Source organism: Camelus bactrianus, chromosome 17, assembly GCF_048773025.1.
Source record: "Camelus bactrianus isolate YW-2024 breed Bactrian camel chromosome 17, ASM4877302v1, whole genome shotgun sequence".
In the NCBI taxonomy this organism is placed as follows: Eukaryota; Metazoa; Chordata; class Mammalia; order Artiodactyla; family Camelidae; genus Camelus; species Camelus bactrianus.
In genome coordinates, this window is record NC_133555.1 from 24,137,922 (window position 1) to 24,163,075 (window position 25,154).

The following is a 25,154-nucleotide window of genomic DNA, read 5'->3' on the forward strand; positions in this document are numbered from 1 at the left end:
GGAGAGTAGGAGAGTAGGAGAGTAGGAGAGTAGGAGAGTAGGAGAGTAGGAGAGTAGGAGAGTAGGAGAGTAGGAGAGTAGGAGAGTAGGAGAGTAGGAGAGTAGGAGAGTAGGAGAGTAGGAGAGTAGGAGAGTAGGAGAGTAGGAGAGTAGGAGAGTAGGAGAGTAGGAGAGTAGGAGAGTAGGAGAGTAGGAGAGTAGGAGAGTAGGAGAGTAGGAGAGTAGGAGAGTAGGAGAGTAGGAGAGTAGGAGAGTAGGAGAGTAGGAGAGTAGGAGAGTAGGAGAGTAGGAGAGTAGGAGAGTAGGAGAGTAGGAGAGTAGGAGAGTAGGAGAGTAGGAGAGTAGGAGAGTAGGAGAGTAGGAGAGTAGGAGAGTAGGAGAGTAGGAGAGTAGGAGAGTAGGAGAGTAGGAGAGTAGGAGAGTAGGAGAGTAGGAGAGTAGGAGAGTAGGAGAGTAGGAGAGTAGGAGAGTAGGAGAGTAGGAGAGTAGGAGAGTAGGAGAGTAGGAGAGTAGGAGAGTAGGAGAGTAGGAGAGTAGGAGAGTAGGAGAGTAGGAGAGTAGGAGAGTAGGAGAGTAGGAGAGTAGGAGAGTAGGAGAGTAGGAGAGTAGGAGAGTAGGAGAGTAGGAGAGTAGGAGAGTAGGAGAGTAGGAGAGTAGGAGAGTAGGAGAGTAGGAGAGTAGGAGAGTAGGAGAGTAGGAGAGTAGGAGAGTAGGAGAGTAGGAGAGTAGGAGAGTAGGAGAGTAGGAGAGTAGGAGAGTAGGAGAGTAGGAGAGTAGGAGAGTAGGAGAGTAGGAGAGTAGGAGAGTAGGAGAGTAGGAGAGTAGGAGAGTAGGAGAGTAGGAGAGTAGGAGAGTAGGAGAGTAGGAGAGTAGGAGAGTAGGAGAGTAGGAGAGTAGGAGAGTAGGAGAGTAGGAGAGTAGGAGAGTAGGAGAGTAGGAGAGTAGGAGAGTAGGAGAGTAGGAGAGTAGGAGAGTAGGAGAGTAGGAGAGTAGGAGAGTAGGAGAGTAGGAGAGTAGGAGAGTAGGAGAGTAGGAGAGTAGGAGAGTAGGAGAGTAGGAGAGTAGGAGAGTAGGAGAGTAGGAGAGTAGGAGAGTAGGAGAGTAGGAGAGTAGGAGAGTAGGAGAGTAGGAGAGTAGGAGAGTAGGAGAGTAGGAGAGTAGGAGAGTAGGAGAGTAGGAGAGTAGGAGAGTAGGAGAGTAGGAGAGTAGGAGAGTAGGAGAGTAGGAGAGTAGGAGAGTAGGAGAGTAGGAGAGTAGGAGAGTAGGAGAGTAGGAGAGTAGGAGAGTAGGAGAGTAGGAGAGTAGGAGAGTAGGAGAGTAGGAGAGTAGGAGAGTAGGAGAGTAGGAGAGTAGGAGAGTAGGAGAGTAGGAGAGTAGGAGAGTAGGAGAGTAGGAGAGTAGGAGAGTAGGAGAGTAGGAGAGTAGGAGAGTAGGAGAGTAGGAGAGTAGGAGAGTAGGAGAGTAGGAGAGTAGGAGAGTAGGAGAGTAGGAGAGTAGGAGAGTAGGAGAGTAGGAGAGTAGGAGAGTAGGAGAGTAGGAGAGTAGGAGAGTAGGAGAGTAGGAGAGTAGGAGAGTAGGAGAGTAGGAGAGTAGGAGAGTAGGAGAGTAGGAGAGTAGGAGAGTAGGAGAGTAGGAGAGTAGGAGAGTAGGAGAGTAGGAGAGTAGGAGAGTAGGAGAGTAGGAGAGTAGGAGAGTAGGAGAGTAGGAGAGTAGGAGAGTAGGAGAGTAGGAGAGTAGGAGAGTAGGAGAGTAGGAGAGTAGGAGAGTAGGAGAGTAGGAGAGTAGGAGAGTAGGAGAGTAGGAGAGTAGGAGAGTAGGAGAGTAGGAGAGTAGGAGAGTAGGAGAGTAGGAGAGTAGGAGAGTAGGAGAGTAGGAGAGTAGGAGAGTAGGAGAGTAGGAGAGTAGGAGAGTAGGAGAGTAGGAGAGTAGGAGAGTAGGAGAGTAGGAGAGTAGGAGAGTAGGAGAGTAGGAGAGTAGGAGAGTAGGAGAGTAGGAGAGTAGGAGAGTAGGAGAGTAGGAGAGTAGGAGAGTAGGAGAGTAGGAGAGTAGGAGAGTAGGAGAGTAGGAGAGTAGGAGAGTAGGAGAGTAGGAGAGTAGGAGAGTAGGAGAGTAGGAGAGTAGGAGAGTAGGAGAGTAGGAGAGTAGGAGAGTAGGAGAGTAGGAGAGTAGGAGAGTAGGAGAGTAGGAGAGTAGGAGAGTAGGAGAGTAGGAGAGTAGGAGAGTAGGAGAGTAGGAGAGTAGGAGAGTAGGAGAGTAGGAGAGTAGGAGAGTAGGAGAGTAGGAGAGTAGGAGAGTAGGAGAGTAGGAGAGTAGGAGAGTAGGAGAGTAGGAGAGTAGGAGAGTAGGAGAGTAGGAGAGTAGGAGAGTAGGAGAGTAGGAGAGTAGGAGAGTAGGAGAGTAGGAGAGTAGGAGAGTAGGAGAGTAGGAGAGTAGGAGAGTAGGAGAGTAGGAGAGTAGGAGAGTAGGAGAGTAGGAGAGTAGGAGAGTAGGAGAGTAGGAGAGTAGGAGAGTAGGAGAGTAGGAGAGTAGGAGAGTAGGAGAGTAGGAGAGTAGGAGAGTAGGAGAGTAGGAGAGTAGGAGAGTAGGAGAGTAGGAGAGTAGGAGAGTAGGAGAGTAGGAGAGTAGGAGAGTAGGAGAGTAGGAGAGTAGGAGAGTAGGAGAGTAGGAGAGTAGGAGAGTAGGAGAGTAGGAGAGTAGGAGAGTAGGAGAGTAGGAGAGTAGGAGAGTAGGAGAGTAGGAGAGTAGGAGAGTAGGAGAGTAGGAGAGTAGGAGAGTAGGAGAGTAGGAGAGTAGGAGAGTAGGAGAGTAGGAGAGTAGGAGAGTAGGAGAGTAGGAGAGTAGGAGAGTAGGAGAGTAGGAGAGTAGGAGAGTAGGAGAGTAGGAGAGTAGGAGAGTAGGAGAGTAGGAGAGTAGGAGAGTAGGAGAGTAGGAGAGTAGGAGAGTAGGAGAGTAGGAGAGTAGGAGAGTAGGAGAGTAGGAGAGTAGGAGAGTAGGAGAGTAGGAGAGTAGGAGAGTAGGAGAGTAGGAGAGTAGGAGAGTAGGAGAGTAGGAGAGTAGGAGAGTAGGAGAGTAGGAGAGTAGGAGAGTAGGAGAGTAGGAGAGTAGGAGAGTAGGAGAGTAGGAGAGTAGGAGAGTAGGAGAGTAGGAGAGTAGGAGAGTAGGAGAGTAGGAGAGTAGGAGAGTAGGAGAGTAGGAGAGTAGGAGAGTAGGAGAGTAGGAGAGTAGGAGAGTAGGAGAGTAGGAGAGTAGGAGAGTAGGAGAGTAGGAGAGTAGGAGAGTAGGAGAGTAGGAGAGTAGGAGAGTAGGAGAGTAGGAGAGTAGGAGAGTAGGAGAGTAGGAGAGTAGGAGAGTAGGAGAGTAGGAGAGTAGGAGAGTAGGAGAGTAGGAGAGTAGGAGAGTAGGAGAGTAGGAGAGTAGGAGAGTAGGAGAGTAGGAGAGTAGGAGAGTAGGAGAGTAGGAGAGTAGGAGAGTAGGAGAGTAGGAGAGTAGGAGAGTAGGAGAGTAGGAGAGTAGGAGAGTAGGAGAGTAGGAGAGTAGGAGAGTAGGAGAGTAGGAGAGTAGGAGAGTAGGAGAGTAGGAGAGTAGGAGAGTAGGAGAGTAGGAGAGTAGGAGAGTAGGAGAGTAGGAGAGTAGGAGAGTAGGAGAGTAGGAGAGTAGGAGAGTAGGAGAGTAGGAGAGTAGGAGAGTAGGAGAGTAGGAGAGTAGGAGAGTAGGAGAGTAGGAGAGTAGGAGAGTAGGAGAGTAGGAGAGTAGGAGAGTAGGAGAGTAGGAGAGTAGGAGAGTAGGAGAGTAGGAGAGTAGGAGAGTAGGAGAGTAGGAGAGTAGGAGAGTAGGAGAGTAGGAGAGTAGGAGAGTAGGAGAGTAGGAGAGTAGGAGAGTAGGAGAGTAGGAGAGTAGGAGAGTAGGAGAGTAGGAGAGTAGGAGAGTAGGAGAGTAGGAGAGTAGGAGAGTAGGAGAGTAGGAGAGTAGGAGAGTAGGAGAGTAGGAGAGTAGGAGAGTAGGAGAGTAGGAGAGTAGGAGAGTAGGAGAGTAGGAGAGTAGGAGAGTAGGAGAGTAGGAGAGTAGGAGAGTAGGAGAGTAGGAGAGTAGGAGAGTAGGAGAGTAGGAGAGTAGGAGAGTAGGAGAGTAGGAGAGTAGGAGAGTAGGAGAGTAGGAGAGTAGGAGAGTAGGAGAGTAGGAGAGTAGGAGAGTAGGAGAGTAGGAGAGTAGGAGAGTAGGAGAGTAGGAGAGTAGGAGAGTAGGAGAGTAGGAGAGTAGGAGAGTAGGAGAGTAGGAGAGTAGGAGAGTAGGAGAGTAGGAGAGTAGGAGAGTAGGAGAGTAGGAGAGTAGGAGAGTAGGAGAGTAGGAGAGTAGGAGAGTAGGAGAGTAGGAGAGTAGGAGAGTAGGAGAGTAGGAGAGTAGGAGAGTAGGAGAGTAGGAGAGTAGGAGAGTAGGAGAGTAGGAGAGTAGGAGAGTAGGAGAGTAGGAGAGTAGGAGAGTAGGAGAGTAGGAGAGTAGGAGAGTAGGAGAGTAGGAGAGTAGGAGAGTAGGAGAGTAGGAGAGTAGGAGAGTAGGAGAGTAGGAGAGTAGGAGAGTAGGAGAGTAGGAGAGTAGGAGAGTAGGAGAGTAGGAGAGTAGGAGAGTAGGAGAGTAGGAGAGTAGGAGAGTAGGAGAGTAGGAGAGTAGGAGAGTAGGAGAGTAGGAGAGTAGGAGAGTAGGAGAGTAGGAGAGTAGGAGAGTAGGAGAGTAGGAGAGTAGGAGAGTAGGAGAGTAGGAGAGTAGGAGAGTAGGAGAGTAGGAGAGTAGGAGAGTAGGAGAGTAGGAGAGTAGGAGAGTAGGAGAGTAGGAGAGTAGGAGAGTAGGAGAGTAGGAGAGTAGGAGAGTAGGAGAGTAGGAGAGTAGGAGAGTAGGAGAGTAGGAGAGTAGGAGAGTAGGAGAGTAGGAGAGTAGGAGAGTAGGAGAGTAGGAGAGTAGGAGAGTAGGAGAGTAGGAGAGTAGGAGAGTAGGAGAGTAGGAGAGTAGGAGAGTAGGAGAGTAGGAGAGTAGGAGAGTAGGAGAGTAGGAGAGTAGGAGAGTAGGAGAGTAGGAGAGTAGGAGAGTAGGAGAGTAGGAGAGTAGGAGAGTAGGAGAGTAGGAGAGTAGGAGAGTAGGAGAGTAGGAGAGTAGGAGAGTAGGAGAGTAGGAGAGTAGGAGAGTAGGAGAGTAGGAGAGTAGGAGAGTAGGAGAGTAGGAGAGTAGGAGAGTAGGAGAGTAGGAGAGTAGGAGAGTAGGAGAGTAGGAGAGTAGGAGAGTAGGAGAGTAGGAGAGTAGGAGAGTAGGAGAGTAGGAGAGTAGGAGAGTAGGAGAGAGTAGGGCTCCCCCTCACCTCCGTCTGGACGAGGTAGTTGCGCTGCGTCCTGATGTGCTTCAGGAAGCCCAGCACGTTGACTGTGCTCTTGTCTCTGATCTGGTGCAGCATGCTGTCTATCACGATGTAGGTGCCCGTCCTGCCCACGCCGGCGCTGGAAGAGAGGGCCGCAGTCACCTCGCACACTGGCTGTCGCCTCGTGCACCACGGACTGAAAAGCTCCTCATCTAAATGTCTAGGGAGCTTTGGCACTAACCGTGCTCTCCTAAGCCCGGTGTAGAAACAGCGCCCACCTGCAAGTTCTGGCCTCCGACTCCCATTCCCTGACTGTTTAAGGAAACGGAACCAGCTCGGAAGAGCCGGGCCCGGCGGGGCTGAGGAAGCTTTTGGCAGAAACAACCCCCCCGACCCCGCCCTCTCGCACAACTCTGCTGATACCCAAGCTCTCTGTTAAGACTTTCACCTTGATCTTAATGATTCTAAGTGGGTTCGCAAGAATGTACAGTTCTAAGTGACTTTAAACAGAAGACTGGTTCCAGCTTGTGCGAAGGACTCGCTCCGTGGAATCGTGCTGTGAGAGCAGCCCGACAGAAACGCTGACAAAAGGCTGGGCAGCTACAGAACGCCCGTCCCAGACTAAGACCGTGTGAACGCCAAGGTGAAAGAAACCAAGACGTAGAAACGAAACACAATACAAGCACTCTTAAGAAATCACCTACAGTTATTTCAGCTAGTTGAGGGAAAACAGGCTTCACAAGGGCTTTTAAAAAGCCATTTTATAGATCATGTATGAGCTGGAATCCCTGCAAACATAAAGCAGTTACTTGGAGAAACCCTACAGAAAAGCCATATTCAAAACCTCAAAATCTCTAGTGTTCAAAGTTCTACAGTTGTGTTGAAAAGGTCATTTTGTATGTGTGTATGTGTGTGTGTGTGTGTGTGTGTGTGTGTGTGTGTGTGTGTGTGTGTGTGTGTGTGTGTGTGTGTGTGTGTGTGTATTAGGTTACTAGGAGCTGACAATTTCCCTACGCACAGTGGAGATTTTATCACTGATGGCGCTATGAAGCCTGGAGATTCATTCTCTAAGAGCAGATGATTTCTTAACGTTAGGGGTATGGATAGTTACTTTCCGTAACCCCCTTTCCCCGCCCCCCGGGTCTCATGGGTCCCGGGCTCCAGGGCAAGTCCCAGGTTCCGAGTCAAACAGAGCAGCAGCAGGGCCACAGGCGTCCAGGGTCACGAGGCGCGCACCGCCGCTCCGCCCACTGGAAAAGCTGAAGCCCGGCGGGGCGCCCGACGCCCACCTGCAGTGCACCAGCACGGGGCCCATCTCCGGCGTCCGGGCTGCGGACGATCTCCTCACGAAGGTCAAGACCGGGAGGGCGTACTCGGGGACCCCCATGTCGGGCCACTGCGTGTAGTGGTACTGGATCACCACCCTCTCGTTCTGGCGCCCCTTGGGGTTTCCCTTCTGGCCCTAAGACAAAGGTGAAAAAAGAGGTCTTTAAAGCTGAGAGGGGGCATTCTGGATAAAAATCCTGTCAGGATGTCGAGAACATGACCTCTGACCTCGTTCACCCTGACTGCGGGAGCATGACCTCGCTGGACGTCTCTTAAGAAGAGAAAATGGTTGAAGACTGAACCAGGAATGAATGTTGAATATCAGTTTTCTAAGATTTGGAAGCATCCAGAGCACTTTGTAACTTGCCCCCAAGGCCTCCATTGCCTGACTTCCTGCCCCTGCTCCCCTGACCGTGGGTCGGCGCTCCTCCCCCCGCCCCCGGCCCCGTTCTCTGTCCACTGTCCGGGTGGGACCCTCAGCACCCAAGGGCTGGTGCTGCTCCGCACTCCCCAGGGAGTGTGGCCAGGAGCCTGAGTGCCAAATGTCCTTAAGCTCCAGACTCAGAGGCAACCATCAATTTACCTGTCACTTTTATAAATGGATTTCTCAGAGTACTTGTCCTTTGAGTGGTTGAACTTTTTTTTACATGTTAACTACTTTGGATGAAAAATTTCCCCCAATAGATCACTTCCTGGGATGGGTTTTCTCTTATTACTAATACCTCTAAAATTAAAAAAAAAAATTTGATGACTGTAGGTCGCTATTCAGTCGACACTGAAGCTTGTAGGGTGGTCAGCCCTGAGCTACACAGACCTGCGATGTCCTGATTCTTCTGTTCTCTCTCATCTTCCCTCATATCCAGTGACTACTTTTGTCCACTTGGCCGTGTGCAAAACACCTAAAGTTCCTATTTGACTTCCTTCTCGGACTTAAGCTGTTTCTAAAATAAAAGTTAAGCGGGCCATGTTTAAATACTTGAACTGTTTTCACGAGTGATGGCTTTATTCTCTTTCAGAATTAAGCCAGTTCACAGCTCTCTGATAGAGAACACAGATGAAAACCAAGCCACTAATTTTCATATGCTTCTGTCATTCTCAGGGAAAAAAAAAAGCTATACAAAGAAAGTACTGTTCACCTCGGATCACAAATGAACTTCAGAGCCACTGAAAATACATATAAAAATGTGACTACATGTGAATTCTTCTGGGACAAGGGGGTGACAGTTTTATTACCACACTCTCAAACATGTTCAAGACTGTAAAAAAAAATTAAAAACTAAGAACCACTGCTACAAACAACTGCCCTACCTAAGCCTCCGCAGAGTAGTAATACTTGTCAATGTCTTAATGACCACAGGTCTTGAGTTCAGTTACCGCAGTAGTGACCTGAGTCTCGAGGGGACAGGGGATTTTCCACAAGGGAAACTGAGATAACTTGAAAGCAGCATTTCCACAAGGTGTGACTCAGGATGTTATTAACCCTTCTCTACAGCACTGTTAAGTCACCTTAGGAAACACTACACATTTCTATCGGTTGCTTAACTCCAGCACTCTGGGTACCTGTGTTCGCTGTAAATTTCTAACGGGGAACCACGTATCAGGTGGCACTCATTACCCACACTTGCTAAATCACAGAATTTGCTTTTGGCAGGCATCCTGCACGGCTGGCATTCCTTGGAACACACTTTGGGAAACAGTGCTTTAAAGCTGTCAGAAAATTGGAATTCAAAAGCTCAATCAGCAACCAGATGCTGCCATATTTGCCGGTTACCAAAACCTCAGACGATCCCCCGCCCCCCAAATGAAGCCTTCTTCAGGAAGAGACTAAAGAACTCAGTCAGGCCAGTTAAATTCTATTATGTGCTTTGCCAATATCTTTCACACCATACATTGATGTCAATCAAAAGAGTTGTGAAAAAATGCTTCAAAAATACTTAAGAAAAAAACCCCCACCAAGTTGGTTACGAGAGTTGGCCTCGCTTGTACCGTAATTTTCATAGTAGTTTAAAAAGCGATGCCCTGGCAGCCGCCCCGCCCCTGCAGTACCTTCTTCACTTTTGTATTTCTGACGGAAAAACGACGAACTGTGTAGCAGGCGTGTACTTTTGTGCTCTTCAGAGTGACAATGATGTTTCCGTACTCCTCACTGTTCTCTGTTGGCCAGTACTGATCACATTTTCTCTGCGGAGGGGAAAAAAAAAGTTGTCAATTACAACTGCAATTTACACCACAATTTCACCGTTCATAACACGGTTTCAAGTGACAGTTTTAAAACACTGCTAATACTGCCACGTTGTTTTTGACCAAAAAAAAAAAAAGGAAGGGATGGGCTGAAATCCTTTCAGGCAGACGTGGCCGCTGAAGAGGTCGATCCTGGGACACATGTGGCCAAGGTCAGCAAGGTCATTTGCAAAACTGGGCCTAGGATGTGTGATCACCTTTCCACGCGTGATGCACTTAATAGAGGCGCTAAGAAAACAACCTGTGTGTCTGATCCTTGGGTAAGGTATGTCCAAAAGGGATTTTACGTATTCTCTGGAAGGCCAGGCTGTGTTCGCAGCTAAAGCAAGCCTCCTGGAACCGCGAGAGCCGTCGCGGTACAACTTGGGTCATCAAGGGCAGAACAGGGACTCCGGGGTCAAAGTGGAGCACTTGTGATTTCGAGTCATGAACCTGAGCCTCGACCCTGATTCCAGCCTAAATTAGCATCTAGCGTATGCTCATAATCCAGTAAATTCAAACCATCAGTCATCATCTTAAAAAAAAAAAAAAAAAAAAAGGTACTCTTACCGATGGCCAAGTCTTTACTCCCCCCATTCTGAACTATTAGCAGTTCCTGGACTACAGTTTCTTTCAATGTCCTGGCTTTTGTTCTTTCTAACCCCTGTTCTTGGGATGTCCCTCCTCTTTTCAAGCCTGTGTAACTCTCCTCTTCCTCCATTGCTCAAAATCTCACCTCAAATGTTAGCTCTTTTGAAAAAACTCTCTGTACTAGAGGACGCCTTCGTGTGTTTTACAGCATCCCCCTAATTACTGTCCTGTTCGCCTGGATCATCACACTTAATCCATTCTGATGAGCGCTTAGCTCACCTTCCTGGCAAGGAGGACATCGCACATCTGTCTAACTCTTTAGGCCTGGTCAAAGCTCCCCCCCTACAGCAGGTACTCCGTAAATACTTTTTGAATGAAGGTATATGATAAAGTCAAGAAGCTCTTACTCTTCCTTTTTCCACCAGGTTGGTAATCATGACAATGATGCCAGTGTTTTGTTCCCAAATCATCCTCCAGAAATCTTCAAACGTAGACTTTAAAGGTCCCTGGGTGGCGATGTAGGCTTTCGCTTTGTTGTAACCCTTCAAAGACGACACAGCACACAGTGAGATGGGAGTGGGGCCACAGACCAGGTCACAGTACGAGTGCCTTTCCATACTCAGTACCAGGCTACGTTTTCCCGTGAAAGCTCTGTGTGGCATTAACACACATTCAACAGCCTCTGTGGCACTCTGCATTTATCAGAAATAGGTTTATAAAAACATTTCTGACTTACATCGACATAGTTTGCATTAATGTAGTCGCTGTGCTTAGAGTCTTTTCCTGGTAAAGGTCTTAACTTCACCCTACTGTGATCATCTATAAAGGGTAAGAAAAAAAAAAGCAAAAAAAACAAAATGTATAATTCAAACACTAGCAGCATTCCGAAGCACAAAACAAGGCAAAGAGGCAACACGGCATCTCTCAGAGTACCCCCGACAAAACACCTAAACATTCAAAGATGCAGCACTCAAGTCCATCTCCAAACTACAGGGACACTCCTACCCCACGCTCTGACCTGTCAGCGCCCAAAAAAAGCAAACTGAAGTCTTCCTTCGGTCATATAAAACCATTCAAAAGTTGCAACCCTTCAAAATCTTCTTCTCCTATATTTAAAAACCAATTTCCAAGGCCTTTGACAACCTATCACCCCTCCCGTCCCCATTCATACAAATATAAAAAGGTGAATCTTGTATCAAGTCCAGCGCATCTGTTTTGAGGAGACGCCACCGCTCAATTCTGCTGGACTTCCCACCACCCCAACAGAACCTAAGTAAAGCAGGGAACCGGAGCTTGCTTGTAACAGTGGTCTCACTGTACGAATCTCAAGTCCTCAGTCAGGATTAAAAACCCACTTAAACCTTCACCAATGAACAAAAGGTGGGTGGAGATATGTGCCTCCAGTTACCTGACAGAACGAGCTTGTATTTATAGGAACACAAATAAAAGGAAGCTGAGGTCGTAGTTTTATTTTTCCCCAGTTAGGAACAGAATGGCCAAAAGCCAGTTTACATTTCTGTTTATAGTCATGATCATAAAAGGCCAGCTCAGAAAGGAGTCCACTGAGTGGACTAACCTAGGCAAGACTGACCTCAGACTCCATCAGGCACTGTTTCAAAGCCCTCCGCCTTCCTGGACCTGTGACTTGCTTTGCTGTGCTGACAAACTCTCATAGACTACAGTGGACCTGAACAGGGGCTGCCTGACACAAATGAAAATATTCTCCTAAGGCATGTGGATCCAAACTGCAATGCCTTAGTAAACATTAAATTGTTCTTTCTCAGAGTGACACGAACACATACTCCTCAGGTTACAAAATTCACAGTTAATCAAAAAGGTAACAGGACTGGCTACAAAGATCATTATAGGAGGTGGCATCCATATATACTGTGAAAGCTGTGATGGCTCCTGAGAGAAGACGCTTCTTACTTGGGTTTCTGGCACATTCATGGGCTACTTTTACTTGTTCTGTGACCTTCCCATGCTGTGCTTTGCTATACAAAGGCATTAACATATGGGGAGACCGCGGTGACAGGTGATGTACTGAGAATCTGACCAAGTGGCCAAGAGAACACCAAAACGCAACCCTCTGAACTTATTAACTTAAAACGACATCTAATTTGATTTTGTGAAAGTAAAACCTCAAATGAACCTGTGACATTAAAAACACATCTAACCAGAAATGGTGCTTTTCTAGCAAAACACCACGACCCTTCGGCACATCACACAGAAGTTCCTTTTTTCCCCTCCCTCTTCTCTGTCCCATACTTTTAGCCAAGGCAGTGAGGTCGCTAGAAGCAAAGGATGCTCTGGTGGAGAGGATGATGTGTGCAGACACATGCAAGGCACGTATGTGTGTATGTCTGCCTGACTTACATGGTCAGAAATGAAGTATGTGGATGGACAAGTCGTCACACTCTCAGGAAGGTGAGCCTTGACTGAGCTGGCCAACAAATACTGCCAGAGTCAGCCCATCCAAAGACTGGAGAGAAAGAAAGGTTTGACTCTTCTTCCTTGTTCTCTTTTTTCTCCTTCTCCTGAGTCTCTCAGACAACTGAAACAAATACTCTTGTTCCAAAATGACTTTTGGTTCTCTTAACATTCTTTCTGGAAGAGGTAAGACTGTATTCACAGATGACATGATCCTGTACATAGAAATCCTAAGCCTGTATGTGATGGGTCCACAGCTAACGTCATACTCAATGGTGAAGGGCCGAAAGCTTTTGCCCTAAGACCGAGACCAAGACAAGGATGTCCACTCTGGCCGTTTTTATATGTCATGGTATGGAAGTCCTAGCCAGAGCAGTTAGACAAGAAAAAGAAATAAAAGCATCCAAAGTATAAGGGAAGAAGTTAAAACTCACTGTTCGCAGATGACATGATATCATATACAGAAAACTCTAAAGACTCCACCAAAAATCTGTTAGAGCTACTGAGTGAATTCAGTAAAGTTGCAGGTACAAAAATCAGTGCATGAAAATCTGTTGAAATGTCTATACACGAATAATGAACTATCAGAAAGAGAAACTGAGAAAAGAATCCTATTTACAATCAAAGAGAATAAAACACCTAAGAACAAGTTTAACCAAGGAGGTGAAAGGCCTGTAAGTTGAAAACTGCGAGACATTAATGAAGGAAACCAAAGACGACACAAATAAATGGGAAGATATTCCACGCACATGGGTTGGAAGAATTAATACTGTTAACATGTCCACACCACCCAAGGGAATCAACATATTCAGTGCGATCCCTATCAAAATTCCCAGAGCATTTTCCACAGAGCTAGAACAAACAATCCTAAAATTTATATGGAATCACAAAAGACCCAGATTTACCAGGGCAATATTGAAGAAAAAGAACGAAGCTGGAGGAATAACTCTTAACTCTCCCAAACTTCAGACAATACTACAGAGCTACAGTAATCAGAAGAGTGTGGTATTGGCATAAAAACAGACATATGGATCAATGGAACAGAACAGAGAGCCCAGAAATAAACCCACAGGCTTATGGCCAATTAATCTTTGACAAGGGAGGCAGGAATATACAATGGAGTAGAGACAGTCTCTTCAGCAAGCGGTGTTGGGAAAACTGGACAGCAGCATGTACATCAATGAAGTTAGAACACCCCCTCACACCATGCACAAAAATAAACTCAAAATGGTTAAAGACTTAAATATAAGACAAGACACACTAAATCTTCTAGAAGAGAACATAGGCAAGACATTCTCTGATGTAGACTGTAGCAATGTTCTCCTAAGGTAGTCTACCCAGGCAACAGAAATAAGAGCAAAAATCAACACGTTGGACCTAATTAAACTTATAAGGTTTGGCACAGCAAAGGAAACCATAAGCAGAACAAAATGACAGGCTACAGGATGGGAGAAAATATTTGCACATGATGTGACCGACAGAGGCTTACTTTGCAGAATATATAAACAGCTCATACAACTTAATAACGACAACAACAACAACAACAGCAAAAACCAATCCAAAAATGGGCAGAAGACCTAAACAAGGAATTCTCCAGTGAAGTCATACAAATGGCCAAGAAGCACATGAAAAAATGTTCAATATCACTAATTATCAGAGAAATGCAAATCAGAACTACTGAGATATCACCTCACACCGATCAGAATGGCCACCATTCAAAAGTCCATGAAAGATAAATCCTTGAGAGGCTGTGGAGAAAAGGGAACCCTCCTCCACTGTTGGTGGGAATGCAGTTTGGTGCAGCCATTATGGAAAATAGTATCGGGATTCCTCAAAAAACTAAAAACAGACCTACCAGCAATCGATTTCGGGGTATATATCCCAAGGGAACTCTAATGTGAAAAGATGCATGCACCCCGATGTTCACAGCAGCACAATTTGCAAAAGCCAAGACATGGAAACAACTTAAATGTCCATCGACAGATGAGTAGATCAAGAAGCTGTGGTCCACCTATACAATGGAAGACCACTCAGCCATAAAAAAGAATAAAATAATGCCATTTGCTGCAACATAGACAGACCTAGAGATCATCATTTTAATTGAAGTATGCCAGAAAGAGAAAGAAAAATACCATATGAGATCGTTCATATGTGGAATCTAAAAAGAAAGGACACTATAAAGTCATCTACAAAACAAACAGACTTGCAGACTTAGTAACAATCTTATGGTTACAGGGGAAAGGGTGTGGGAAGGGATACATTTGGGAGTTTGAGATTTGCAAATGTTAGCCACTATATACAAAAATACATTAAACGAAAAAAAAAAAACAAGTTTCTTATGTAGAGCACAGAGAACTATATTCAGTATCTTGTAATAATCTTTAATGAGAAAAGAATATGAAAATGAATACATGCATGTATAGGCAAAAATATAGCCAATAAGACAAGTGAAAAACCAACTAGGTGTCCACGTAAGTTTATCGTGATGCCATGTTTCCTACTGATGCCTTTCTCTGTACTAAGCAGAGACACTCCAAATGATTCCACAGATCACATTTAAAACTGTTAATATCACAAATGACTCCACGTCAACCTGGTGAGATGAGGATAAACTCTGTGGACGGAGGGAACTCAATGTTAAGCCTCTCAGCTGTGATGTTTTCTGCGGCTGTGCAAGATGTTCCTTGGGGAAACCAGGTGAAGGGTGGACAGGCCTCCCTGTACATCAACTATACCTTCCTCTGAATCTATAATTATTTCTAAAGAAAATCTTGAAACAAAACAACAAAAAAAATAAAAACTTGTGCTTCAAAGGACACCATCAAAAAGTGAAAAGACAACGCATGGAACAGAAGGAAATATTTGCAAACCCGGTATCTGATAAAGGACTGCTGTCTGGTATGTATAAAGAACTCTTACAGCTCAACAAGAGAAAGACAGGTAATCCAAAAAAAAAAAAAAAAAAAAAAAAGGGAACAAAAGATCTGAATAGACATTTCTCCAAAGAGGATACATAGGTGGCCAATCAAACCATGAAAAGGTGTTCAACATCACGAATCATTAGTGGCATGCAAATCAAAACCACAGTGAGGTACCACCTCACACTCATTAGGATGGCTAGGATCAAAGGAACAAAACTAACAAGTTATTAGCAAGGATGCAGAAACACTGGCACCTGCATATATTGCTGGTGGGATGTAAAACGGGGCAGCTGCTTTGGCAAACAGTTTGGCAGTCCTTCAGAACGTTAAACATCAAGTTACCATATGACCTAGCCATTCTAGACTTAGCATACAGCCAGGAGAACTGAAAAACATATCTAGACAGAACCTTGCACACGAACGTTCAGAGCAGCATTATTTATAATAGTCAAAAAGTAGAGACAACTCACATATCCATCAGATGATAAATGAATAAACAAAATGTGGTGTATCTACACAATGGAGCATTATTCAGCCGGACAAAGGGCATAGCTCCTATCAGTACATCTTAAAAACATCATGTCAAGTAGAAGCAGCCAGACACAAAAGACCACATACTGTATGACTGTGTTGATAGGAAATGTCCAGAACAGGCAAGCCCGGAGAGACAGAAAGTCGATAAGCAGTTCCTAGGGACATGGGAAAAGTAGGAGGTGGGAGTGAATGCTAATGGGTAAGGGGTTTCTGGCCGGGATGCTGAAAATGTTCTAAAATTGGATAGTGGTGATGGCTGTCCAACTCTGTGACTGTAATAAAAAAAAAACCACTGAAAATTCACTTTAAATTCAAATTCTAATTAACTTAAAAATGGGTGCATTTTATATGGCATGTGAATTATACACCTCACCAATGTTTCATAAAAAAAACTATCTGCCATGGTGTGCAAATTTAAGTGGATCAATTTAAATGCACCGTGACATAAAACTATGTACTGTGTTCCTTATAGTGTACGTTAACCATAAACGCCTGGGCCCCTGCCCTTAATACTGAAGCACAGATTTTCTGCCAGTCACCTGAGCCCCAGTGTCCGTGACAAGTGGCATTCTGGCCACAGAAGCAGCCAGTCCTCCTAGGGTACCCCTGAGCCTGTAAGAACAACACCTGTTTGAGTCCTCAACTTCCAGGACACTCTTGACCCTGGAAATGTGTTGGACGGGACTAAGCACATGGGCCACAGGGACCCATAAACCAATTACCTAATCTTAGACTGCTTTGAAGTTCAGCTTCCGTGACTCAATTCGCATTACTTCTATTTGTATTGAAAGACTTGCCTCTCATTGGTTAGAAACAATGTCAAGACAGCCTAGTGACGTTAAATTTTGGTTCCCAGCATCGGTTATGAAATCACTTCATGTGAAAACAGAGAAGCTCAGAACATCTCCTTGCATCACCTGATTACCAGGCAGAGGTCTGCCAGAAAGATGAAGGGGGCAGAAAATGTGCCCTCTTCTTCGCAGACACTGTTGAAGACGGCCTAGCGAGAGGTTAACTTGCAAGTGTCGCTTTCTCTCGGCATCCTGATTCTCACTGCTTGCCTTACAGCTTACACCCAGCGTGAAGATTTAATTTCCTCGCAGCTGAAGACAGTTTAAAGTTTATTACTCACAGGCTAAAATGTTGATGTATCTGTTTTTGTGCTTGTTATCTGGATGATTGGAGTGTTCTGCAGTGATGTTCATGTCAGCCGTGCACCGCTGGACTTCCTAGTGAAGAAAACAAACACGAAGATTTCAAAGGCTTTTAGACACGCTTTAGAGATTTACCAGTAAGGTCACAGAAAGAAAGGAACTATTTACATCCAAAAGCACAGAGTATTTACTCACTCCCTAGCCTCTGGCCACCGTTACCTCCCCAAACTCAACTTGCGAAATACAAAATAAAAGGATTTCATTCTTTACTAATTCATCGACCATCCACTTTATTCCGTATTATGACCTATGCGTGGGGATTACAAAGCAGTGTCTCTTTTTGAATATGTCACAGTCTGATGGGCGGGAAAAACAGGCACTAAGATGATGGCAGTCAAATGTGATTAACAGAAAAGAGGCCTGAAGAAACTGTGATGGAAGCAAAGAGGAAGTAAAGCTTTAGACAGGAGATCACTCTCCCAGGTCTGAAAGGCTGAACAGGAATATTCCACGCAGAAGAATTGTCTCCACCATGATTTTCAATATGCTGACAGTCCTTCCAGCCTCTTCTTGTTTCGTTTTGTTTTGATTTTTTTGTTTTCGGGGGAGGTGATTAGGTTTATTTACTCATTTATTTTAGTGCAGGTGCTGGGGAATGAGACTAGCACCTTGCGTGTGCTGAGCATGCGCTCTACCACTGAGCTATGCCCTCCCTGTTCCAGCCTCGTTTTGTAACTAACAGACTGCAAATTGACAATAAAGACCCAGTCCTGAAATGACATTAACACAGAACCCACTCAGTTGTCGTATCTGACTCAAATACATGTGGCTCTGATGCGTTATTTGTTAACTCAAATTTTATGTACGTTATCCTTCTTTAGAAAAACAGCAGTGGGAGGAGCCACTCTCTCCAGCTAACCTTTGCCATGGATAGAAAAATCATTGTTAGCCTAATAGGAGGTTGCTAAAAAGCCACATTTTCCTACCCTGTCTGCCTCAAACCCCAGAAAGTACTGGAGCCGACTTAATAAGGGAAGTCATTAGCAGCGCACAGCTGCGACAGAGAGCAGGGGCAGCGACACAACGTTATCAGCAGAAGCGTCTTCCACGTGACAGATGTACCAGAGTTTACAAGCACGCAGACTTTCTTCATGAGGGACTGGCAACGGCAATTACGGGTGATTTCCACAGCATTTACGTCATGCATAATCAAACATGGAACTGGCTGCCTTTTTATATTCACAAAGCACAGAGAAGGGACTCACCGCCCTCAAACAACTTAACTAAGGTAGAAAAACACAGGGTCATCATCTAGTCAAAGAAACCACATTCACGGACATCTGATTCTCCGAGGCTGTATATTTAATTTTTCATCACTGTGGGCATTACCAGTTGTCCAAAAAATATTTTTTTATTACAATACTTAAGCTTTTCTTACTTGTACTGAATGTGATCAACTCTGATGTTTGCTATTCTATTTAAAATGGCTTATAACCTACGGTTTGGGAAACGCTGGTTTCAAGGGTCTGAGGAAGCCTTTGGCTCTTTTCTCTAACGTAGATGATAAAGCGTGAGCACAATGCATTGAGTCTGCCATCTTAACACGTCCAAGAACAGAAGGACTGCTAGCCGTACTCACATTTGGGGGACCTGCCTTTTAGAACTGCCTTGAAAGCCTGAGGCGCACCCTTTTGAGAAGTTCCAGGCGCAGAAATCCTTTGCAAATGCATTTGCGTTCTGGAGGACAGTAATTCATTCTGTCGACAAATGCACGAAATAGGCTGACGTGCTTCTGTTTCTGGGTTTGGAAGGCCGTACCTCTGGCAGGTACCTCTTCAGGGCTGAGGTGCTCAGATATCCTGTGCTGAGACTTCAGCCTTTAGGACTGTAGTTTGAGACTTGCTTCGTTTACTGACATGTTTTTCCCCCATTGTCTGCATCTGACCACACGCTATGGACTGAAGTTGGGCATCTATTACAGCATAATGCAATTGACCGGGACGGCTTGGGAGCAGCTGTCTGCACTGTGTGAAGCGGTCATTCAGTACGGCCAATCAGACCCTGCGTTATCTAAAACCCTTGGTCTGATCCGTTGCCTCTATTTCACTTTTCCAATTATGTGAATGGCAGAAAACAAAGAAGAGTCATAAATAATGTTAAATCTGATTTTATTAGAACCCAAGGGGCTTGCCTAGGGCCTTCCGATTTTGCCTCATGGATAATAAATGTCATCTGTAAAACCCTGCAGCCCTGCCCAGCTCATTTAGATGCTGACAATATCATCGGACCCTGGAGTGGCTTCTTTTCCATCAGAGCTGGCATTTCAGAGTTAATGTGATTTTCATAGGCGTTAAAACCCTTTGAAGTGACCCTGGCCACTAGAGTGTGTATAGTAACATTACTCTGCACTCTTGATAAACAGTTTTAAGAGATAAGTTTGTTTGTATTTCACTGTCCACATAACAGAGCTGAGGTTCTCAAAATGAGTATTCTGAGTTACAAACAGGCATATCGCCTCAGGAAAGAGCCAACGGAAAGCAAGAAATTTAAAAGGAAGTAAAACTTTAAAAAGCAACAAAAACATGAGAAGCTGATAAAAGAGTCAGAACTCCTAGGAGATGACCGACCGGCTCAGTCACCTCCCGCCTGGAGTTGCGGACGTTAAGAGGCTGTTGGAAGGGCACATGGAGGCTTCCTGTCCTCCCGGGCCGCAGCTCAATTTGGAAAAAAAAAAAAAAAAACAAAAAAAAAAAACAAACACAATTCAACCACAACAGATCTAGGAATCTTTCCGATCACTTAGCTTCACAGTGAAGCACGATGAGAAGAAAATATTTGGGACCTGGTGACCAAGTGTTAGACCGAGTCTGCAGAACATTCTCAGAGTCTGGGCTCAGGCTGCCCACGGGTGTGCTCAGGGGACCGCGCCCCAGAGGACCGCGGAGCTCAGCTCATGACCCCCGCTGGGTGCGGGCGTGGTGCCGGACGCAGGGCCGGCCCTCACCGGGCCCGCGCGTGGCGCTCATCCTCCTGCCTCCGCTCTCCTCCACCCCGGCTGCCAACTGCTGCCACGCTCACCTTCTTCAGATGCTGCTGGGACTGGCCTTTCCCTCAGCTGAGCTTTCAAGGTCTCACTCTGTCTCCCACCCTCTCCCTTCCCAGTGCCAGGCAGCTTTAACTCTACGGCCCTTGAAAAGACTGAACAGCCTCCTGGTCTTTGCTTCCGTGCCCTTTACCTGGCTAAGAATGCCTGTCCTCTCCCCGATTCGAACCCGTGTGGCTTCATTTCAATGACGGCCTTACCCTCCAGAAAACCAACCCGTCTTTGGAGATTATGTCACAACGCATCGTCCTGCAGCTGGTCTATAAGATAGAATTATTTTTCATGTACGATTTGTGGAACTGGACTAACACACCCTTTTCCTACTCTTCAGAAAAACCTCAATTTAACCAGCTATGATTATTTTCATGATAAGAGTTTTAAATGTTTTCCTTTAGGACATTTAAGACCCAAACTGGCGTTCTGGCCCAGAGGCTCAGGAAACTCGACAGGCATCATTTTCTGCCGTCCTGCAGGATAGAGCAGCCCTCTGTCCAGCAACTCCCATACGTGTGTCGTCGGCAACACGAGAAATCTGCATCTCACATAAAGCCGCTGTGGCCGCTGGTTCCCTCGGTGCATGGGCTCAAGTGGACAAAGTTTGGTTCTCTTGATTTAAGATGAGCATCTGGCCCAAATTTAGCTCAGCTGGAGTTGACTGTAATGGACCCGGTTCCCCAAAGGATCTTGTCAAGGGGTGTTGGACCTCTGGCCTCATCTATGCACTCAGCCTTTCAGTCTACGATGCTCCTGACCCCTGCCTATTAATTCTGTTGACCCACAGGGCATTTGGAGCTACCCCTTTTTGGCAAGATTGTATTCTAGCATCATGCCTCTGGGAGCCACATGGATTATGACTGGAGAGGCTGGGGAAGCGTGAGGTTGAAGTCAGGTAAGGGAGCCAAGGGAACAGTCCCGGAACGCTGTCCTGAGACAAGGACTGATGTTATTTCCAGTGACTGCAAAGTCTGCTAGAGGTGTGACGTCCCCAGCTTTTACCAGCCTCCAAAACTTATCTGACAAGGATAAAAAGCTTGCTTTCAGTATCACTTCTAGACAAAGACTCGATGTTACCAGTGAATCGTTTCTCATTCTCCTCCAAGCAGCAAAGTTCTGAACATATGACAGCTATTCACCAAATTTTTTTTCTCCATTTCCATCCAAGATTTTAACACAAGACAGGGCAGAAGAGAACTTTTGAGGAAATACCCAACCAAAGTCCACAGGAGCCTTTCTCCTCTGTACTCCTCCAGTGCTTCATTTCTGTATTTGCACTTTTTTGGCTTTGCCCTCTGTCTACTTGAGCTGTGTCCACTCTGCTCTTCCCTGGCCCCCACCAGACTGAACCCTTCTCTGTCCGATTCATCGATTCATCCTTGTACCTTATGCAATGTCCAGAGAGCAGCAGGTACTCAGCGACTGCAGGGTGAGTGGCTTTATCTCCCCTTAATGGCCAAATATTACCTGTTAAGCGGTTTTCTCTATCATCTTAAGATTTGCTCTTTGACTACTTTCAGGCCTCAATTCAGAAGTTACGTAAGATTTCTAGAAATCAGATTCTCGGCCCTCTGGGAGGCCTCTAGACCATGAAGATTACATACTGGGCTCCTAGTTCTCTTAGGTGGGGGCTATTTATTTTGACTGCTCTCCTTTTTTTTTTTTTTCCTGCGAAGGAACTCTGACTTTTTGGCCTGTCAGCTGCACGATCGCTTTCAGACAGTCGCTGATCATCTTGGTTACTGCTTTTTGACTTTCGTTCACACGGGCCACGACTTACTTCAAGGGAGCCTGGAGGGCATCAAGGTTAAACGTGCGGGCTTGAGTCAGAAAGCCCTGGTCTTAAACCCTGCTGCTGCCACCGCGTAACTGAGCCAGCCAGTGCCTCGTTTCCTCACGGGTAAAGCTCCTCGTCGGTAAAACGGGGACAGTAAAACGGCAGGCACCTCATGGGGTGTTTCTGAGGAACGAGTGAGGTCATCCACGCAACAGTGCTAAGGGGATGCCGGCCGCCACTGTTCCACATAAAAGGATCTGGAAATCTGGACTTGAGGTTCCTACTCTCTTACCATCATGAAGGCTTTGTTTTAGTCTTGTTAAATTACATGAAATCTCATGTCCTGACCTCTTTTTTCTTTTTTTTTGATGGCCTGTTACTATCTCGTTTCTACAACAGCCTTGATAGTTTCTTATATAGCCTGTTACCTTTTTTCTTTTCTAAGCTGAGGTGCCAAAAAGGAATACGACCACTGCTGTAAAATACTTCAGATTTCCCCTAAATTTGAAGACGTCAGGATGTTAGTAAGTACCTGTACTGACTCATTTGACCCCCTTTACATTGCTGTCTGACTGATCTTTTGGGGAGAAAGGACATTCTTCCTCCTCTGAAAAGCCCTGATTGGAAACCTTTCAAACCAGGAGAGATTGTGAAATAACATCCCAAAGATACCAGCTACTAATACTTAAGCTACAGAGTTCATTCAGTGTAGGCGACAAAAAAGCTTCCAGCCACAGTATTTTCTGTAGGAGAGGAATAGGGTGCAGGTGCCCAGGATCTGTTAACCGGCATGATTCTGATGCAGCAAAGCCCATTTTAAGTCAGATCAAGTTTACAGAGGTGTAGCTGATTATTTTGAATAATTAAATGGTGTCAAAACCAGCTGTGATGAATAGCACTGGGGTCCCAAATCATAAATAATTGAGAAACTGGAGTTGCATTTGATCATCCTGATCAAGTTCTGTTCTCTAGAGGATAAATGTTTGTCCTGAATACCATCAACATTGTTAAATGCCTCAATATTCTTGCTCAGTCATCCAGCCAGCAGTCAATTGAACTAAATCACTTGAACACCACACACATTCGCTGTCCTCATGAATATAAAATGCCTGACTTTAAACCACGCTCTTTGTAGTTGGATAGGCACCTTTTTTCGGTCAGCATCTAATAGCTGCATTAAACACTTGACATGTTTTTGTTTGGTCCATGAAACGTCAGACTTTGCAGAATAAATCAGAGGGGACCTTCTCTCTCCCATCTTTGCTTTGCTTCTGCCCAAGAAATAGAACAATAACAAACACAAAAGCTAGGAGAGAGACTTGATTTAAAACCAGTTGTCAATATAACTGCCTTTAGGATGGCCTTTGGGGACCCCAAATTTGCACAGAGATGGGGGCTTCTGGTCCTCTTTTTATTTCTCATGCTCCACGCGGAATGATCACACCTCCCAGCGGTGTAGCTCCTGGCTGGAGCGCTCAGCCTCCGTTACTCCGTCTGCCTCCCCCATCCCAGCTACCCTCCCACCCCCGCCCCGCACACCAACTGCATAAAAGAGGTGGGCAGGTCAGCGCCATCACCACCGTTTCCATTTTCAAGTAGAAATGAGACAGAGAAAGGAATCGACTTCCCCACAAAGCTAGAAGACAGCTGAGCTGCCATGAAAACTTGGCCTCCTCGGCACAACTCTTGCTGCCAGAGATGTGCCTTAGTTAAGCGCCTCAGTGAAGAAAAGGGCAGTCTGTTTAATAGCTCCTCATTGACACCCTGTCACTGCTGAACTGGCACGGACCCCAGCGCTGGCAGGGTGGTGGCGCTGCTCTCTACCTTGCTTCCTGCACACCAGTGCTTAGAATCAGACGGCTGTGTCTCCTCTCCAAGGATTAATAATCACGAAAACAACAACGATCAACCTTTGCGTGGGCTTGACAGTTACCCCGGCACTTTCAAACATGTTACTCATTTGTTTTTTTTACCAACTTTGGGGATGTAGGTGACATCAGTGCCATTTTTTAAAAGGAGGAAACTGGGGATCAGGGATGAAATGACTAGCTGGAGGATAAGAAAGATCACTGCTGGGGGAGCCAGCATCCCATTCCTCAGGCTCCCAACCTGCCGTCTCCACTGAAACACCTTGCGCGTCCACGGAATCAGGAGCCCTGTCATCTGCATCATGACTGCTGTCCCGGTCAGAACGCAGGTGAAGGGGGATCTGACTTTGCCCCCGTTTTCACAGAAAAGACCTTCAGGAACTGTGCAACCAACTCCCTTTCACCTCATTTTTACTGGGAAAAGATACGCCTGCTAAAACTCTAAGTGGAAGGAAAAGAAACGAGAATCAGTCCCCACCTCCCTCAGTTATTGTTTTTGGAATATGCTCATTTCAAGTTTACAAAAAAAAAAATCCCTGTAATCTGAGAGTTAGCTTTCTGGAGCTGAATTTCCCGTTCTGAAACGCACCTCAAAATCCTCGGAGAACCCGTGCTGGTCATTAGAATAGAGCTCACCGATGTGTTTCACAAACTGTTTCACAGGAATAGCTTCCATGTCATCTGTGGGAATAAAATAACATTCAGAGTCACACAGAACACTTCCATGAGACAAGTAACACTGGAAGGGGATTACCAAAGGCAAATATTTGGTTTTTGCGAAGAGTGATAAAATTCCATAATCTGAAGCAGACGTCCTCAAGGAAAGTCTTTAACATTTCTTTTACATTCGGGTCTCCTGATTTTGAGTGCCTACAAGCTGGGTTAAATACGGTTTTTTAAAAAGGCCAGTAAAGAATTACCTTTTTTTTTTTTTTTAAATATTTAAGGCAATTTACATAGTGAAATCACCACGTCTTACTCCTAACTAAGATCCTGAACTTATTAAGGTTACTGATTTGTTAAGAAATTTGATCACAACCTAGGTTTTCAAGTAAATTGCTACTGAATGGGGTCCAGCTTGAAGCTGGAGCAGTTAAGTTCCATTTCCAATCCCTGAAGTCTTCAGCAATCTTCATAGGCAATTACAGATCGGTGCCATTGTACCAGCTGGCTTCGGGTGCAGTGTCATCTATGTTTAAGTGTTCACAATTTTAGTTCGAGACAGCTGTGTCTACACAATGCCAAATAACCCGTCTGATGGAATTAAGTGGATTTTTTTTTTTTTTTGGTGTTGACAGACTAGGTATAGATTCAGGAAAACGCTACCTTGCAATTAATTGACTTGGAGTGTTGTCACTTCAAAGGGGCATTTTCCACGCCTGAGCCCAAAGTGTGTTTTAAAACTCATTTACCCACATCCACTCTGCTACTTGGAGTTTCTGCCGTGAAACAGCCACACCCCGCGAACTGGAGCTCCCCAGCCTCCTCCTTCCCCACTTCCTGCGACCCTCCCCCGCAAATATTTCCTTTTAAAAATACTCTGCTGAATTTGAGATAAACAACAGACATGACATTTACTTTATTCAGAGTGAAAGATCTTTGGCAAACGCACAAACATCTAAACTGCCACAGATGCTTTTCTTAGCAAAGGGTATGAAGATCTGTATGTGTAAATGAGGTCCTACTTTGGCAAGAATGTTATAGATCCAGGCCTGACAATCTGATTTCTCTTCATCTGGTGACAGTTAGCATTGACTATGTCATTCCTTCTCTACTTTCTTTCGAGAGAGCAAAGCTCTGGGGTGGCTTTCTGCATCTATTGACATTTTCAAACTTGAATCATTCTTCAGCGGAAAATAGCATCTCTTATATACGCTGTTTCAGGAAGGTGACTT

At 45.6% G+C, this 25,154-nt stretch overlaps 1 protein-coding gene across 5 annotated transcripts in view; it reads right to left on the minus strand.

Moving 5' to 3' along the window:
• Positions 1-25,154, minus strand: part of PTPRG (protein tyrosine phosphatase receptor type G) — a 673,139-nt gene that overhangs the window by 27,833 nt on the left and 620,152 nt on the right. For all 5 annotated transcript variants that reach the window (XM_074344575.1, XM_074344574.1, XM_074344576.1 and 2 more), the window contains 7 exons: positions 23,849-23,940; positions 16,496-16,592; positions 10,215-10,297; positions 9,886-10,020; positions 8,714-8,848; positions 6,631-6,803; positions 5,345-5,480 (listed from right to left, as the gene is read on the minus strand). In XM_074344575.1, coding sequence (XP_074200676.1) covers positions 5,345-5,480; positions 6,631-6,803; positions 8,714-8,848; positions 9,886-10,020; positions 10,215-10,297; positions 16,496-16,592; positions 23,849-23,940 — 851 coding nt within the window. The remainder of the gene's footprint in view (positions 1-5,344; positions 5,481-6,630; positions 6,804-8,713; positions 8,849-9,885; positions 10,021-10,214; positions 10,298-16,495; positions 16,593-23,848; positions 23,941-25,154) is intronic.